Source organism: Pectinophora gossypiella, chromosome 10 (genome assembly GCF_024362695.1).
Source record: "Pectinophora gossypiella chromosome 10, ilPecGoss1.1, whole genome shotgun sequence".
NCBI lineage: Eukaryota > Metazoa > Arthropoda > Insecta > Lepidoptera > Gelechiidae > Pectinophora > Pectinophora gossypiella.
In genome coordinates, this window is record NC_065413.1 from 8,482,457 (window position 1) to 8,497,500 (window position 15,044).

Below are 15,044 nucleotides of genomic sequence, written 5' to 3' on the forward strand. Positions count from 1 at the left end.
GACCAACATAATAGCCATCATTGACTAGTATTTACATATTCCGGTTTTTTATAGTTTCTAGTTAGGTTTTATCATCATTATCATCGTCAAGTTATATTCATTCATAATATTCATTGTTACTATTGGCATCAACAAGACTTGTTGATTTCAAGAAAACTTTCGCATTTCCCGCTCAAATTTTGTAACCGGAACCAACGGCTTAACGTGTCTTCCGAAGCACATACCATCTTACTTTCGGACATTCAGGCGATCAGCCTGTAATGTCTTAACCACAGATCATATAATACTAACGTACTAACCAAACTAGGGATCACAAAGTGATTTTTGTGACATGCCTTCACCGGGATTCGATCCGGGACCTCCTGATCGTGAGCCCAACGCTCAACTACTTGACCACGGAGGTAGTTTATTTATAAATAGAACCTTTTATTGAGTAAAAGAACGTCCACCAAATAGTTTGGTTGAACCCTATAATTTGTCATCTAATGTAGTCTAAAAATATACTTGACGAAAGGCGTTATGGACTATTTTTACGCGACGTTATCTATAGATTTATTAACGCCAATAAAAAATCATGCGGATCTGATATTTTTAGCGTGAATGTTACTGGATTAGTAAGATTAAATTATTTATAAAAATAAAGAATTATTGTCAAGTGATCATATCTAATAACCAGATCAATTTTCCTTAATGTACTTCAATTTATAATATCTACTAAGGGAACTGCGAGCTGAGTTGTGCGGATTGGGAGAGGCGTATGTCCATCAATGGATTGCTATAGGCTGATGTTGTTGGTGATAGTGATTATTAAAAAGCATTTTTTTAATCCTATCAGTGGGTTGGTTTGTTTGTGTCTTGGTCAATCTCTAGCGAGTTTTGAAATTGGACGCCGACTTTCTTTCCTCTGATTCTAATATGATCTCGCCTGCGCAGTGCCTATAAATGTCCATTTTTCATGGTGATAGATCATCAAAATATGCTAATAATTTGTAATAAAATTGAATCTAGGCTAATTGCTTAATGTAAAAATAATCTGAATGCAATTACCTAATTAGTTCAGTGTTTTAAGTCAAGTGTAAAGCCTATTTATTTATATTGTGAAGCTTCTTCAAAAATTCTTGTTTGTGATTTGTATGGTAAATAAATATTAACTGATTATTATAAAAGGATATTTCGTAAATATTACTACCTACCTAAGTAAGTAATGACGGTTAAATTAGGTATTGTTTGGCAGCCCTCAGACGTCACACACACAGTTGCACATGTTGATAATATCAGTGTGTAGTGTCTGTGTAAAACGAGATTGTTTGTATGGAGTGTCCGGGGTGTGATATCAGCAGACATTGGTGCTAATTCCTGTAAATACCATCTAATTTTTATTTTAAGTTATATCTGTCATTTTCTTATCCGCCGAAAAGGAAAGGGACGGGTAATCGACAAGCATAAAATTTATGGAACACACGTCAATTTTAAGCACAAATCTAAACCAACCGTCTAAAAATTTTAAATCCGTCAATAACCCGACACAGTTAAGTAGACAGCACGTCAAACGGATTGCATACCAGCGACATACCTTTTGATTCGCCCGGGTTATTCATTCATTTACTCATTCTTCCTAAAATTAAGAGCTGTGAATCATCCGTCCCTTTCCTTTTCGACGGATATGAAAATGACGGATATAACTTAAAATAAAATTAGGCGGTGTCTGCAGGAATCGGGGCCATTGTTCTACTACAAGTGACAGTTATTTTTATACTCTCCTTATTACTTATCTCTAAATTCGATACTGGGATTTAATCGCATCGTCAGAGAGTACAATTCTGAATATGGCTTGCCCATCTTCCTAGTAAATAGTAGGACGTACACATGATGTATATTATGGTTATGTATCTATGTGTGTATTAGCCATGAGCGGCGCGGCGTTGTAGCACCCCTACGACAGATATTGATTAAATCATCTAATAAGATGGCCAAGGCCCAATGATGTGTGTATATACTTTCTTCATCATCATAAACTCATTAACGTCCCCACTGTTGGGGCACGGGCCTTCCCTATGGATGGATAGGGAGATCGGGCCTTAAACCATCACGCGGGCCCAGTGCGGATTGATGGTTATTAACGACTGCTAATGCAGCCGGGACCAACGGCTTAACGTGCCTTCCGAAGCACGGAGGAGCTCAAGATGAAAACTTTTTTTGTGGTCACCCATCCTATAACCGGCCTTTGCGAAAGCTTTGCGAAAGGAAAGCAGACCGAGCGTGTTTACCGCTGCGCCACCGAGCTCTTTAGATACTTTCTTATATTTCTTTAATTAATCATCGGATGAAGTCAACAGCAGTCGATAGATTTAGTATTTTACGATTTTTACTTACTACGTATTTTGCATCGTAATTTGGTCTCGTGACTTGTGAGATTATTTATACACGCTTAAGTAATCTCACGATTGGCAATATCAATACAATTGTCTAATCCATTGTCAATATAAATGATCATCACATGATCAATGACGTTATTAACAGACGGTCATAAAATTGTCGTACTATCATGATTATATTTTTGATTACCCAAATTTTAGTAAAATGTGTAGAAGGCGGTAGTAAGTAGAAGAAGGAGGGACAACTTTTTTGGGAAAGTGGAATCGAAGGATTTTCTTTACTTAGGTATAGGGCTCAATTCCTGCAGACACCATCTAATTATTTTTTTTACCGACTTCAAAAAAGGAGGAGGTTCTCAATTCGACCGTATATTTTTTTTTTTTTTTTTTTTTTATGTTTGTTCGGGCATATCTTCGTCGTATATGAACCGATTTTGATAATTCTTTTTTTGTTTGAAAGGAGATATACCCAAGGGGGTCCCATGTCAAGGAAGTCAGGATCTGATGATGGAAGACCAGAGAAATCGAGGGGAATTTTCAAAAATCGTAGGAGCGACTAGTGCGTTTGTAAAGTCATATTGATCGGATCGATCTTTAGGCTTCGGGAAAACTTCCCGACCTTCGAAAACTGGTCAGCATCAGGGAGATACCCTATGGCCTGGCAAAACTATACAACCTGGAGCAATTTTTCTTTCACGAAACGTATTTAAATCTTGATCAAATTCAATCGCCGGTGCAAAAAAACAAAATGGCGGAAAAAAAAATGGCCGCCATACAAAATTTTGTCGATTTTGGAAGAAGCCCGTTTGGGTAAAAATAATGTATGGGGCGCTTACTCAAAACGTCATGTAGAGTACGGAAATACTTTCTGGTCACCAAAAACTGCTCCGCATCAGAGAGATACTCTACGGCCTGGCAAAACTATCGCACGTGAACCAATATTTCTTTCAGAGCACTTATTTAAATCTTGGTCAAATTCCATAGCGCGTAAAAAAAAAACAAAATGGCGGAAAAACAAGATGGCCGCCATACACAATTTTGTTTTTTCAGAAAATGTCTCGGGATATAAAATATATATCGGGGTTGTGATCGGATCGTCATGTTAAGTATGGAAATACTTCCCGATTTTCGAAAACTGCTCCGCATCAGGGTGACACCCTACGGCCTGGCGAAACTATCACACCTGAACCAATTTTTCTTTCACGAAACCTATTTAAATCTTGGTCGAATTTAATGGCCGGTGAAAAAAATACAAAATGGCGAAAAAACAAGATGGCCGCCATACAAAATTTTGTTTTTCCAGAAAATGTCTTGGGGGTAAAAATGATGTATAGGGGTGTGATCGGAACGTCATCTTTGAAAACTGCTCCCAATCAGGGAGACATCCTACGGTCTGGCAAACCTATTGCACCTGGATTTTGTTTGTTTCCACGACACCCATTTAAATCTTGGTCAAATTCTGTCGCCGGTGGAAAAAAACAAAATGGCGGAAAAACAAGATGGCCGCCATACGAAGAGGGACAGTTTCGAATAAACAGGACACGCGAGCTGCTTTAGCAGCGAGCGAACCACGCGAAATCTACTGTATCTATATGTATGCGTGAGTGTGTATGATAGCAGCTTCCACTGACAACCACATGTGTGTATGTACACATACACATGTGTGTGTGTGTGTGCGTGTATCTGTGTGTGTGCGTGTGTACGTGCGCGTGTGCTCGTGTGCGTTAGCGCGTGTGTGAGTGTGTGTGTGTAAACATGTTCATCAATAATAATTGTGATCACTACTAATAATATATTATATTATTATATATGAATATAAATCAGAAAATCTGTCTGTCTGCATCCTTGCTCGGTCTAACCATCACTTAAAATCGTAAAATAAAATAAAATTTTTAACAAAAAAAAAACCGACTTCAAACGCAAAACTAAAAAGCAATAAATAAATTTACTTCGCACAAAGTAATTAGTACGTATTTTCAATTAGTTAATTAATTTATAATTCTGAAGTCGGTGCCAAGTAAATGCTACAACAACCTACTACAATATCAAATTACTATGTACACACAATATTGTTTAATACCTATATCAAAGCAATTACAAAACAATGTCAAACAAAAAATTACAAAACAATCAGTATTGAAAAATATATGAATCGGTACTTCGTTGTAGCATTTCCTTGGCACCGGCTTCAGAATTATAAATTAATTAACTAATTGAAAATACGTACTAATTACTTTGTGCGAAGTAAATTTATTTATTGCTTTTTAGTTTTGCGTTTGAAGTCGGTTTTTTTTTTGTTAAAAATTTTATTTTTTATTTTTTTTTTCTAATTTTTTTTTTGTTTTTTTATTAATTCGTGTTTGCCATGTACCTAGTTAAGAGTCTTTTGTAATTATTTATTTTTATTTTGGTGCAATAAACTATATTTGTATTTGTGTTGAGGAGCTCGGTGGCGCATCGGTAAACGCGCTCGGTCTGCGATTGTTGAAGTTAAGCAACTTTCGCAAAGGCCGGTCATAGGATGGGTGACCACAAAAAAAAATGTTTTCATCTCGAAGACCTCCGTGCTTCGGAAGGCACGTTAAGCCGTTGGTCCCGGCTGCATTAGCAGTCGTTAATAACCACCAATCCGCATTTGGCCAGCGTGGTGGTTTAAGGCCCGATCTCCCTATCCATCCATAGGGAAGGCCCGTGCCCCAGCAGTGGGGAAGTTAATGGGCTGATAGTGATGTGTGATGTAGTGTATTTGTGTTCCAGAAATTTTATGCCTGGCGATTATCCCTTTTCTTTTCGGCGGATAAGAAAATGACAGGTATAACTTAAAATAAAATTAGATGATGTCTACAGGAATTAGCTACTTATACGCGTTTGAACCTTCGTGTAAGTCAATTTAATTTGTAAAATCATAGACACGGTATTCAGTTAGGTGAGTACTAAATATTATCTAAGCTAATCTACATGATTCCACTGATGGGCAAAGGCCTACTTCCCTATTTCCATTTTTCGCGGTTCTGTGCGTATTCCGACCAGTCCCTCCAGCAAGCGTCCAAGTCAACCTCGCTTGCCTGTGGTACATCCTGCTAATTTTCAAAACTAATACAGAGTTTTACAGTGCTATTTTATAAGTTTGTCCAGCTAAGTAGTTAATGCCATTTGCGGCAAATGTATAATAAGTCATGTCAAAAAAAATCTTTGATAATTTTACAAATAGAATGACGGAATAAGGAAAATGACAATAAAATCCAGGCGTTTTCTTAAAAAGACTTTATTTCAATACCTATACAACTAATCAGGACTACTTATTTGACTAGCCGATTGTTCTTTCGTCGGTTTTTCACTTGACTCTGACTTGTCTTCTACTTTTTCAGCTTTCGATGTTTTTATTGGTTCTAAGGGTATATTTTTCTTGGCAAGGCTTTCGACGGGTGGTGGGTTTTTATTGCTATTCAGTCGTTTGGTGGTAAAATAAGATAATGCTTGTAGTACGGCGAGAATGATTCCTGGGATAAGCCAGGCATCTGGAGTATTGGCTACGGTTTTCTTGTACAGCAAGGAGTATAGAGGGGAAGATATTGTCTGCGTGGCTGACTCCAGGGCTCCCAGTACGCTGTATATTTTACCTGTAAATAATAAAACATTATTGCAATAGGTAGTACAATTATTGTTGAATGTAACACTTCCATCAACATTACAGGGTGGCTCAGAGGTTCACGTTCAAAATGAAAAATTAGATAGATGCTTATTCTTATTGTTTTGTTGTAGAAAATCTTTTTTAACCCTGATTTTCAACACATACAAATCTACTTTTTATGGTCAGGGGTTAAAGGCGTCACATCAAAGCAACTCATCTAAAAAGTAATATTGCTATTTGACATCCGTTTGCATTGCAATATTTCTTTTTTAGATGAAATGCTTCGATGTGGCGTTTTTAACACCCAGACCTTTAAGTAGTTTAAAAATATATGTCATATCACATTGCAAGACTAGTAAGTAGGTAGATAATCAGATTTTAGTCTCACACGTGATATGCATTTGCACGTACCTAATTACTATCCACGACTTAATATACATGTAGTTGTAAGGGATAACATTATGGTTATTTATAAAATGCATTCTCTTGACAGGTGACAGACGTGATGTCAAGCAGTCGCCGTTCGGGGAGTCGCTGTCAACGCTACAATTCTTGATAAGGAAAAAATAATAAAAGATAGACAATCGAGGAATTTAGGTTTCTGATATCGATCTACGATAAAAAATATAAAACTATTTGATCTAAAACTCTACCTAGGGTTTTACCCCGAGTATTTTGAACTCATTATCTATAAAGTCCAGACGTATTAGCAATAGTTTGTACGTAATATGTACTAGTTAATCTGAATAAACAACATGAGTAATTTATTTTTCTGTAAGACTTTACTTTGATACAAAGAACTGCAACCACCGCGGCACGGGTTTTGCGCCGCGCGCGGTGCGTATTATATCGAGGGCTTTGACCAGTAGACGCTGTTCCGGCCAAGTAGTTAATGCCATTTGCAGCAAATCTACAATAAATCACGACAAATAAAAATAACAAAAGACGTAGCGTATGATATGTGCTTGGATAAATATCGTAATACTATGCTAGAAATTTACCTAATAGTTTAGTTTTAAATTACAAAAAACGAAATACACTGAATACAACGTCTTTGTAGTAGTAGCTTTGCTCCTTTTAACGTTTTAATGAACGATAAAATCAGAGTATGTATATAAGAAATGACATGACGTAAGTACATTAATAAAATATCTATTCATAAACAAATAATACACCTTTAGTGGGCTGTATACAACAGATAATTTATGGAGCGCCAGATAATATACAGCCGTTCAGTATGACAGTAATCAAAGTGTGATAAATCGATAAAACATTTTACAATTTCGAATGTCAGGTTCGAAGTCGAATAAATTATTTATGAGGTAAGACATCCATTGCTATAAATTATAACATAGATAAATAAGTAGGTAAGTAGGTACATAAATAAATAATATCAACAATCACGCGGCTTGGTACATAAAATAGAACTTGAGTTAATTATTTATAAATAGGCTATTACAAAAAATATTATGATTTGGAAAATCAATACAATACAAATATACTTTATTGCACAAAACATACAAAACAAGTTTTACACAAATGGACGAAAGATACAGTACAATCTGGCGGCCTTATTGCTAAGCAGCAATCTTTTCCAGGCAACCAGTGGCAAGAAAACATTTATCACAATTTGGTGCAGGACGGTGCAACAACTTGTATAAAAAAATAAATACTTACAAAAAGGAAATTACTCACATAAAATACATAAATACAATAGATATACGTAAATTATTAATCTTCATAATCCTCTAACATTGTAATTGACGATATTTAATGAAGGGATGATGAATGATGGGTGGATTTCTGCCTGCTCCCGATGTTAGCAGGTAAGGTAGATACACTGAGTATACCGGGTTCTTTACCTTGTTCGGTTGGTAGAATCTGCTTATTCAATATAGGTCGCTGAACCACCTGGGAACCTTGTGCTATAATACCGATGATTGGGACTGTAACAAAAAAAGACATTTAAAAAAAACGTTTTAATGACTATTCGGCCTATTTATCTTACTCGCCAATCTCAGTTCCTTCCACGAAAACAATCATTGATCCAGTCTATTTTAAAGATTCAATTGATCGATTTACTTCTACTATCTTTGACAAACTTGAATAAACAACTAAAAAGTAGGTATTGACATGTAGTTACGTCAGTTCTCTATTTTTCCATGATTTAGAAGGAAATGACGAGGTTATCTACCTACGTAAGTATTTGCATTTTTTTACCCACAAACACACACATATAATACAGAACACAATAGATACAGAATATATATAATGAAAATCATTATTTCTTATCAAGGTTCTATCAAATATTCACTTGTTCACGTAGTAATTTTCCAATTCACTGACCAGCGCCATCTAGTTTTTATTCGATGTACTACATTAAAACTTTTGTGACTAGTTTCATAATTATACACTCTTTGAGTTCAGTGTTCATGATAGTTTACCAAGTATTTACATAGAGGGCGTCCTAATCACGGATGTTCTATTTTCAAATAACATATGGTACGTTCCGCCACTAGGCATGAGCATAGGCCTTCATGAGCTTTCCACCACCTTTGGGTAGACCAAACCATACTTTGGCAACGGTACATATTTAGCAGAAGATAAAAGTGAGTGAGGTTACCATGTCTGGGTAAATGAGTGGCTAGTAGTGTAAAATGCATAGATTACTAGCTCGCTGGTATATTTCACCATTTGCTTACAAGCTGTGATGATCTTTCCAGAACTTATCTGACAGGTAGACGTTTTGCTATGTACCTATCCACTTTTCAGACAGTTCATCAGCATACAACGACCTACGTGGTCCAGTCGTTGAACGTAGGGCTCTCGATCCGGAGGTTCCGGGTTCGAATCCCGGTGGGGACATATCACAAAAATTACTTTGTGAGCCCTGGTTTGGTTATGATCAGCGTGCAAGCTGATCACTCGATTGTCCGAAAGTAAAACGGACCGTGCTTCAGAAGGCACGTTAAGCCGTTGGTCAGTCAATAATAACCCATACACCACGCTTCATGAAATTGGAAATAGACCACATAATCCACACGATAGAAGAAGAAGCGAGCAGTGAAGCAGCTCGTGTATACTAACGCAAGAACACGCAGAATGTGGTGCTAGCGACGATGAGCCCTGACGTAGCCAACACGTAGGACGCACAACTCATCATGCCAACCATCTCGTCGGATAGATTCAGCCTCTTCTTCAGTATTGTCAAGATTAGTAACGTGCCTGAAAATGAACAAATATTTTGCAACACTCTTCATTATAAAAAATGTGAAGGAAAACATTGTGAGGAAATCCACATTCCCGAGTAATGTATTTTCGGAGGTATGTGAGCTAATCTGCATTGGGCTGGTTTTCCCTTCGCGGGTTGGAAGGTCAGACAGGCAGTCGCTTCTGTAAAAAACCGGACCTGTCACATCTTCAGGTTAGGTAAGCGGACCCTGTCAAAAACGGGATAATGCTTGGGATAATGTGTCGGACAATCAGTCTGTAATGTCCTACCCTACCCAAACTAGGGATCACAAAGTGATTATTGTGATGTGTCCCTACCAGGAATCGAAAGCAAGGCCTCCGGATCGTGAGCCCAACGCTCAACCACTACACCAAAGAGGCCGTTAAATTTGGATCAGTGACTTTACTTGACTATACTCTAAACGCGGCCATGTCTTACACCACCACTGGGATGTAATAATGACGTCATCACTTGCTGTGTGTTTTATAATTTGTGAGTAAAATATGCCTGGTAACTAGTACCTAATCTGTAGTAACTATTACCTAATCACTACGCCCCGGATTCCTTTTGTAACTTGTGTTACTTCACTTACTTTGCAAAACTGAGTCTTCAGAACTCGCAATGATACTCTGTTTTTCTTTCTCGCAAACTTGAAAGTCAGTCGCCTTTTGTTCGGCTCCAGAGAATTTCAATCAAAGTGTGCTTGGGGCAGTAAAACTTTTGATTAAATAAGTAAAATGGCTCGTTTCCTGTTTGAAGAAAAGCATTTTCTCTTCAAGGAATTAGTCTAGAGACGTCAACTAAGCGTCAATATCACGAGCCTGCTTCAAGAGTTCGAGGATCTCCCATCTTCCTCTTACTTAAAGAAGTTTCATGTTAATACTTTTAAAATTTTAGAACAACTGTCAACAATTGTCTTAGTAATATCATCACTGGAAGAAGGACATGTATAAATATCTTGTGGATTTTTTAAATTTAAAATTCATTCCTGATTGTCCATGTAACTGGATTTTTCCTCCAGTAAATGAAGTTGTTTACCATACTACACTTCACTGGGGAAGTAAGATTATCCGTGCTTTGCTTCCGAAGTGCGTACCTTCGTACGTCAAGCCGTCGATCCCGGTTACTATTTACTGATGTAGGTACGTAGTCGTGACATGAGCCACGTCAGGGGTTTTTGGGGGATCAATAATAACTCTGACACCAGGGATTATGAGGTCGGTCATCCACCTCACAACCCACACGTTTTTTTTTTGACGTGACTTATTGTAGATTTGCCACAGATGGCATTAACTACTTGGCCAGACAAATGGGGAGCGCTGAAGGCTCTCACCCGGTACAACATTTACGACAACAGGCCTGAGGGTGCCCAGTTGGGCGCGAACCTCGGCTCAGGGCGTCGTCTAAGACAAAATGAAAAATATTTGAAAGAATTAATCAACCCTAGTGGGTCGATAACGATAAGCACTGATTGAGGGAAATCGTCGACCACGCCGGCGGGATCGGTATCGGGACAACCTACACGATAGAAGAATAGAAGTTGGGTATTTCTCAACAGGGTAAAATATTTCAATAAAGTAGTAAGTAAATAACGATTTTCATATATTTCAAACAACGAATGATGTTAGTAATATCCTTGTACTGACCTACAAAGCTGGTAACATTTCTGTAGGCGATGAATGATCCGAACATGATGTCATCCCAGTTGAATTTGTATCGATAGAACATGTACGACAACAGTACTTCAGCTGTGAACAAATAAAAAAGATTAAGAATTAACATAAATAAACTAAAAACTCACTTAAACGTCTTTATGCCTTTGTTTGTTTGTGATTTAAATTTTTACCCGAATTGAAATTAATTGAAAGAAATCAAGGTTTTCTTAAATCACATGAGAATGTGATTTTTCAAAAAGGTGCGTAGTATTCACTATAAGTCGACGACGATATAAGTAGTCAACGATCTCGTCGTATTTAACAAGACCTCAATTTTTAGAATATTTTGCCCACATTTTACCCTTTGAGCGCCTATACTTGTTAATATGAAAATTATAGCTCTTCTATTATTATGTTCTTATAACAAAAGTTGGCGGCGCGGCGCATAATGTTACGACATTTTGCTTCCATACTGTAAGTTTGGCTATATTTGAGTGATATGAACCGTGGGGGTGCGGCAGAATGAACTTTACCCTTTGCCCGGATTTGCACCGCTTTCATTTATTTTTAAAACTTCACGTTTGCTTATTCACCACGAAACTGAAAGCTTGGCGTCACATACTCAGTAGGTATTTCTGATTATTTGAATTTTCAAGATATGTATAAGTAAAATTAATGTCTATGGAATGATCGAATGTTATATTAAAAAAATACTTATTTATTTTACGAATGGACACTATAATATGACTAGGTATTAAATCGACCCTAAAACATCTATCTATTCGAGTTCATTTATTTAGCCACTTTTTAAATTAAGAATAAGTACACTATTATTTTCAGTTTAATTTATCCCATTGAAAAAAAAAAACTTTACCAGAAATCGAATCTGATATCTTTAATACGGCAGTAAAGCTAGCTACTAACTTATAAATTAACTATTTAATTCACAAGAAGTCGAACAATAAAGTAGCCTTGATGTTATCTGTTCCAATTACCTAATTACATATTTCTTATCAACCATTAATCAATAGTTCTTTTACTTGATAACAGCATCCTGTCGCTAAGCGTTGTGATCTTTGTAAATGGCAAGTAAGTATAATATAAATGTTTGTCTTTATAATTTAATCTCCTCTATTCGACCTAGCTCTACTTAAGTATATAAAAGTAAATAAGTCTTTATTTTAATACTTACATAAATAGCCTATATACGTCCCACTGCTGGGCACAGGCCTCCCCTCAATCAACCGGAAGGGGTATGGAGCATACTCCACCACGCTGCTCCACTTCGGGTTGGTGGAGGTATTTTTACGGCTAATAGCCGGGACCAACGGCTTAACGTGCCCAAATATTATTAATATTATAAATATTATTAAGTCATTTTATTAAGCCTTATAAATGTAGGCATGCACGTCATTGCTCCCCGTAGTATAAAATAAGCACTATTTACTTAATAAACACGCTTCTAACTCTGCACATCAACCGATTACATGTTTTATTTTGCCTGACTCGGTACGTGTCCTCTACAAATATGTCTACTTTTTTCTTTGACGATGTGTTTTCTTCGAACCAGAACCTATAGTGTTCGGTAATCAGATACTTAGGTAGAAATATCCCATTTTTCCGTGAATTCCACATTTTTTTTCACATTTACAAACGTATCGCAAGCACCGATGATATTACTTATTAATATTTACTTTTTTAAGGAAGCAGAAAGAAGAAAGAATGTGCTTTTGATTGAAAATATTTCTCACTTTAATTTATTAGGTAAGTAGGTGTATTAGCTTGTGTATTGGTGGCGTATAGCACAGTTAGTGCACTATCATGAATACTTGCATATTGAATATTGACACGCTTAAGGCAGTCACAGCTTACCAACAGATATACCTATTTAGCTAATTCTAACCTTACTTGCCATCGTGTATTTTTTTTTGGTTTTTACTATGCTTCTCTCATTTATTTTTTAAGTTACAAATCGTCTCATAGATAATTAAAAATATGTTACCTGATAAAAGCATCCTATCTCCAAGTGCTACCACCAACATGAGTAGTATGATGAACCTCTTCCTCCCCTCCCTTTTCCTCAGCAAACAGCTGATGGCGTTGAACGGAAGCTTCCAGTTGCACACAGATACCTTATTCTCAGTGTTCACATTGACATCTTCCATGGCGAATATTACGTACACCAGTGATGACAGCTGAAATTAAAAAAAAATATATAAGGATTTGGTGGCGGAATAGGTTGAAAGCCAAAGCTGGAATTAGTGAGTGTACACGGCCCCTTATCGCTTGATCGTACTAATATATTGCTTACATATGAAGTAGATTGACACTTCAAAATGCATGCAAAAGTTTATTTCAATTCAATAGAATTTCAAACAGTAATTATGTACAATATTAAAGGAACCAATAGTCCGAAGGACTAATATACGATGCCCGATTACTCTTGCCGAAGAGGCGGCTAATCAGCTCGCGGCAACAAACACTTCAAAACCCCGTTACCGACTCAACAAATACAATATTTTTGTATTATTCCTGATTGCATTTTTGTACTTTTTAATTCTCTAATTTTATTCAGCACTTCCCATTAGACTAAAATGATAAAACATTCTAAACATCGGATCTTCGAAAGAATTAATACCGAAGCAATAAAGAGCCGGTACAGTTGAGTAATCAAAGCGAGTACCTGCAGCAATAAAACTATGGGAAACACACCGTAGTAGCCGAAGTTGCGGAAGAGCAGGGGCCCACTGACTGAGCCGACCACGTGGGCGACTTGGATGGCGGCGCGGTGCGTGCCCATCGTGCGGGTCACGTCGCGACCACTCGCGTGGCACACCTGGAAGTTGATACCATAATAAACAAATCCTTACATACATACACCACGCCTATTTCCCCTAGAGCTAGGCTGAGACCACGGAATTTCACTTACTACGATCCTAAAGCACCACTTTCGCTACATCAATATCAATACATACATCACCATTTATGTAACTTTATGGTAGTTAAAATGGCCAGATTTAAGCTATTCATCTCAAAAAACAATATTGCTATTTGACATTTATCGATTCCCACACATTAGCAAATCAAAATGATAAAGAATCCTGTCAATGCGAAAGAAAAAGAAGAAAATCGAAGATCACACCAAAGATCGAGATGAAATATTGGACAAAATTATTAATTGACAATATATTTTTACCGACTTCAAAAAAGGAGGAGGTTCTCAATTCGACCGTATATTTTTTTTTTTTTTTTTTTTTTTTTTTATGTTTGTTCGGGCATATCTTCGTCGTATATGAACCGATTTTGATAATTCTTTTTTTGTTTGAAAGGAGATATACCCAAGGGGGTCCCATGTCAAGGAAGTCAGGATCTGATGATGGAAGACCAGAGAAATCGAGGGGAATTTTCAAAAATCGTAGGAGCGACTAGTGCGTTAGTAAAGTCATATTGATCAAATCGCTCTTTAGGCTTCGGGAAAACTTCCCGACCTTCGAAAACTGGTCAGCATCAGGGAGACACCCTATGGCCTGGCAAAACTATACAACCTGGAGCAATTTTTCTTTCACGAAACGTATTTAAATCTTGATCAAATCCAAACGCCGGTGCAAAAAAAACAAAATGGCGGAAAAAAAAGATGGCCGCCATACAAAATTTTGTCGATTTTGGAAGAAGCCCCTTTGGGTAAAAATAATGTATGGGGCGCTTACTCAAAACGTCATGTAGAGTACGGAAATACTTTCTGGTCACCAAAAACTGCTCCGCATCAGAGAGATACTCTACGGCCTGGCAAAACTATCGCACGTGAACCAATATTTCTTTCAGAGCACTTATTTAAATCTTAGTCAAATTCCATAGCGCGTGAAAAAAAAACAAAATGGCGGAAAAACAAGATGGCCGCCATACACAATTTTGTTTTTTCAGAAAATGTCTCGGGGTATAAAATATATATCGGGGTTGTGATCGAATCGTCATGTTAAGTATGGAAATACTTCCCGATTTTCGAAAACTGCTCCGCATCAGGGTGACACCCTACGGCCTGGCGAAACTATCGCACCTGAACCAATTTTTCTTTCACGAAACCTATTTAAATCTTGGTCGAATTTAATGGCCGGTGAAAAAAATACAAAATGGCGAAAAAACAAGATGGCCGC

The 15,044-nt window shown here is 37.1% G+C and overlaps 1 protein-coding gene across 2 annotated transcripts in view; it reads right to left on the reverse strand.

Annotated features, from left to right (window-relative positions):
• Nucleotides 1-5,624: 5,624 nt before the first annotated feature.
• LOC126370466 (proton-coupled folate transporter-like) overlaps nucleotides 5,625-15,044 on the reverse strand; it is a 13,452-nt gene continuing 4,032 nt past the window's right edge. The window contains exons 4-9 of one of the 2 annotated variants that reach the window (XM_050015335.1): nucleotides 13,577-13,729; nucleotides 12,896-13,088; nucleotides 10,885-10,986; nucleotides 9,094-9,231; nucleotides 7,869-7,952; nucleotides 5,625-5,995 (exon numbers count right to left, since the gene is read on the reverse strand). In XM_050015335.1, coding sequence (XP_049871292.1) covers nucleotides 5,661-5,995; nucleotides 7,869-7,952; nucleotides 9,094-9,231; nucleotides 10,885-10,986; nucleotides 12,896-13,088; nucleotides 13,577-13,729 — 1,005 coding nt within the window. In that variant the 3' untranslated portion in view covers nucleotides 5,625-5,660. The remainder of the gene's footprint in view (nucleotides 5,996-7,868; nucleotides 7,953-9,093; nucleotides 9,232-10,884; nucleotides 10,987-12,895; nucleotides 13,089-13,576; nucleotides 13,730-15,044) is intronic. The other variant, XM_050015336.1, reaches the window with a different exon arrangement.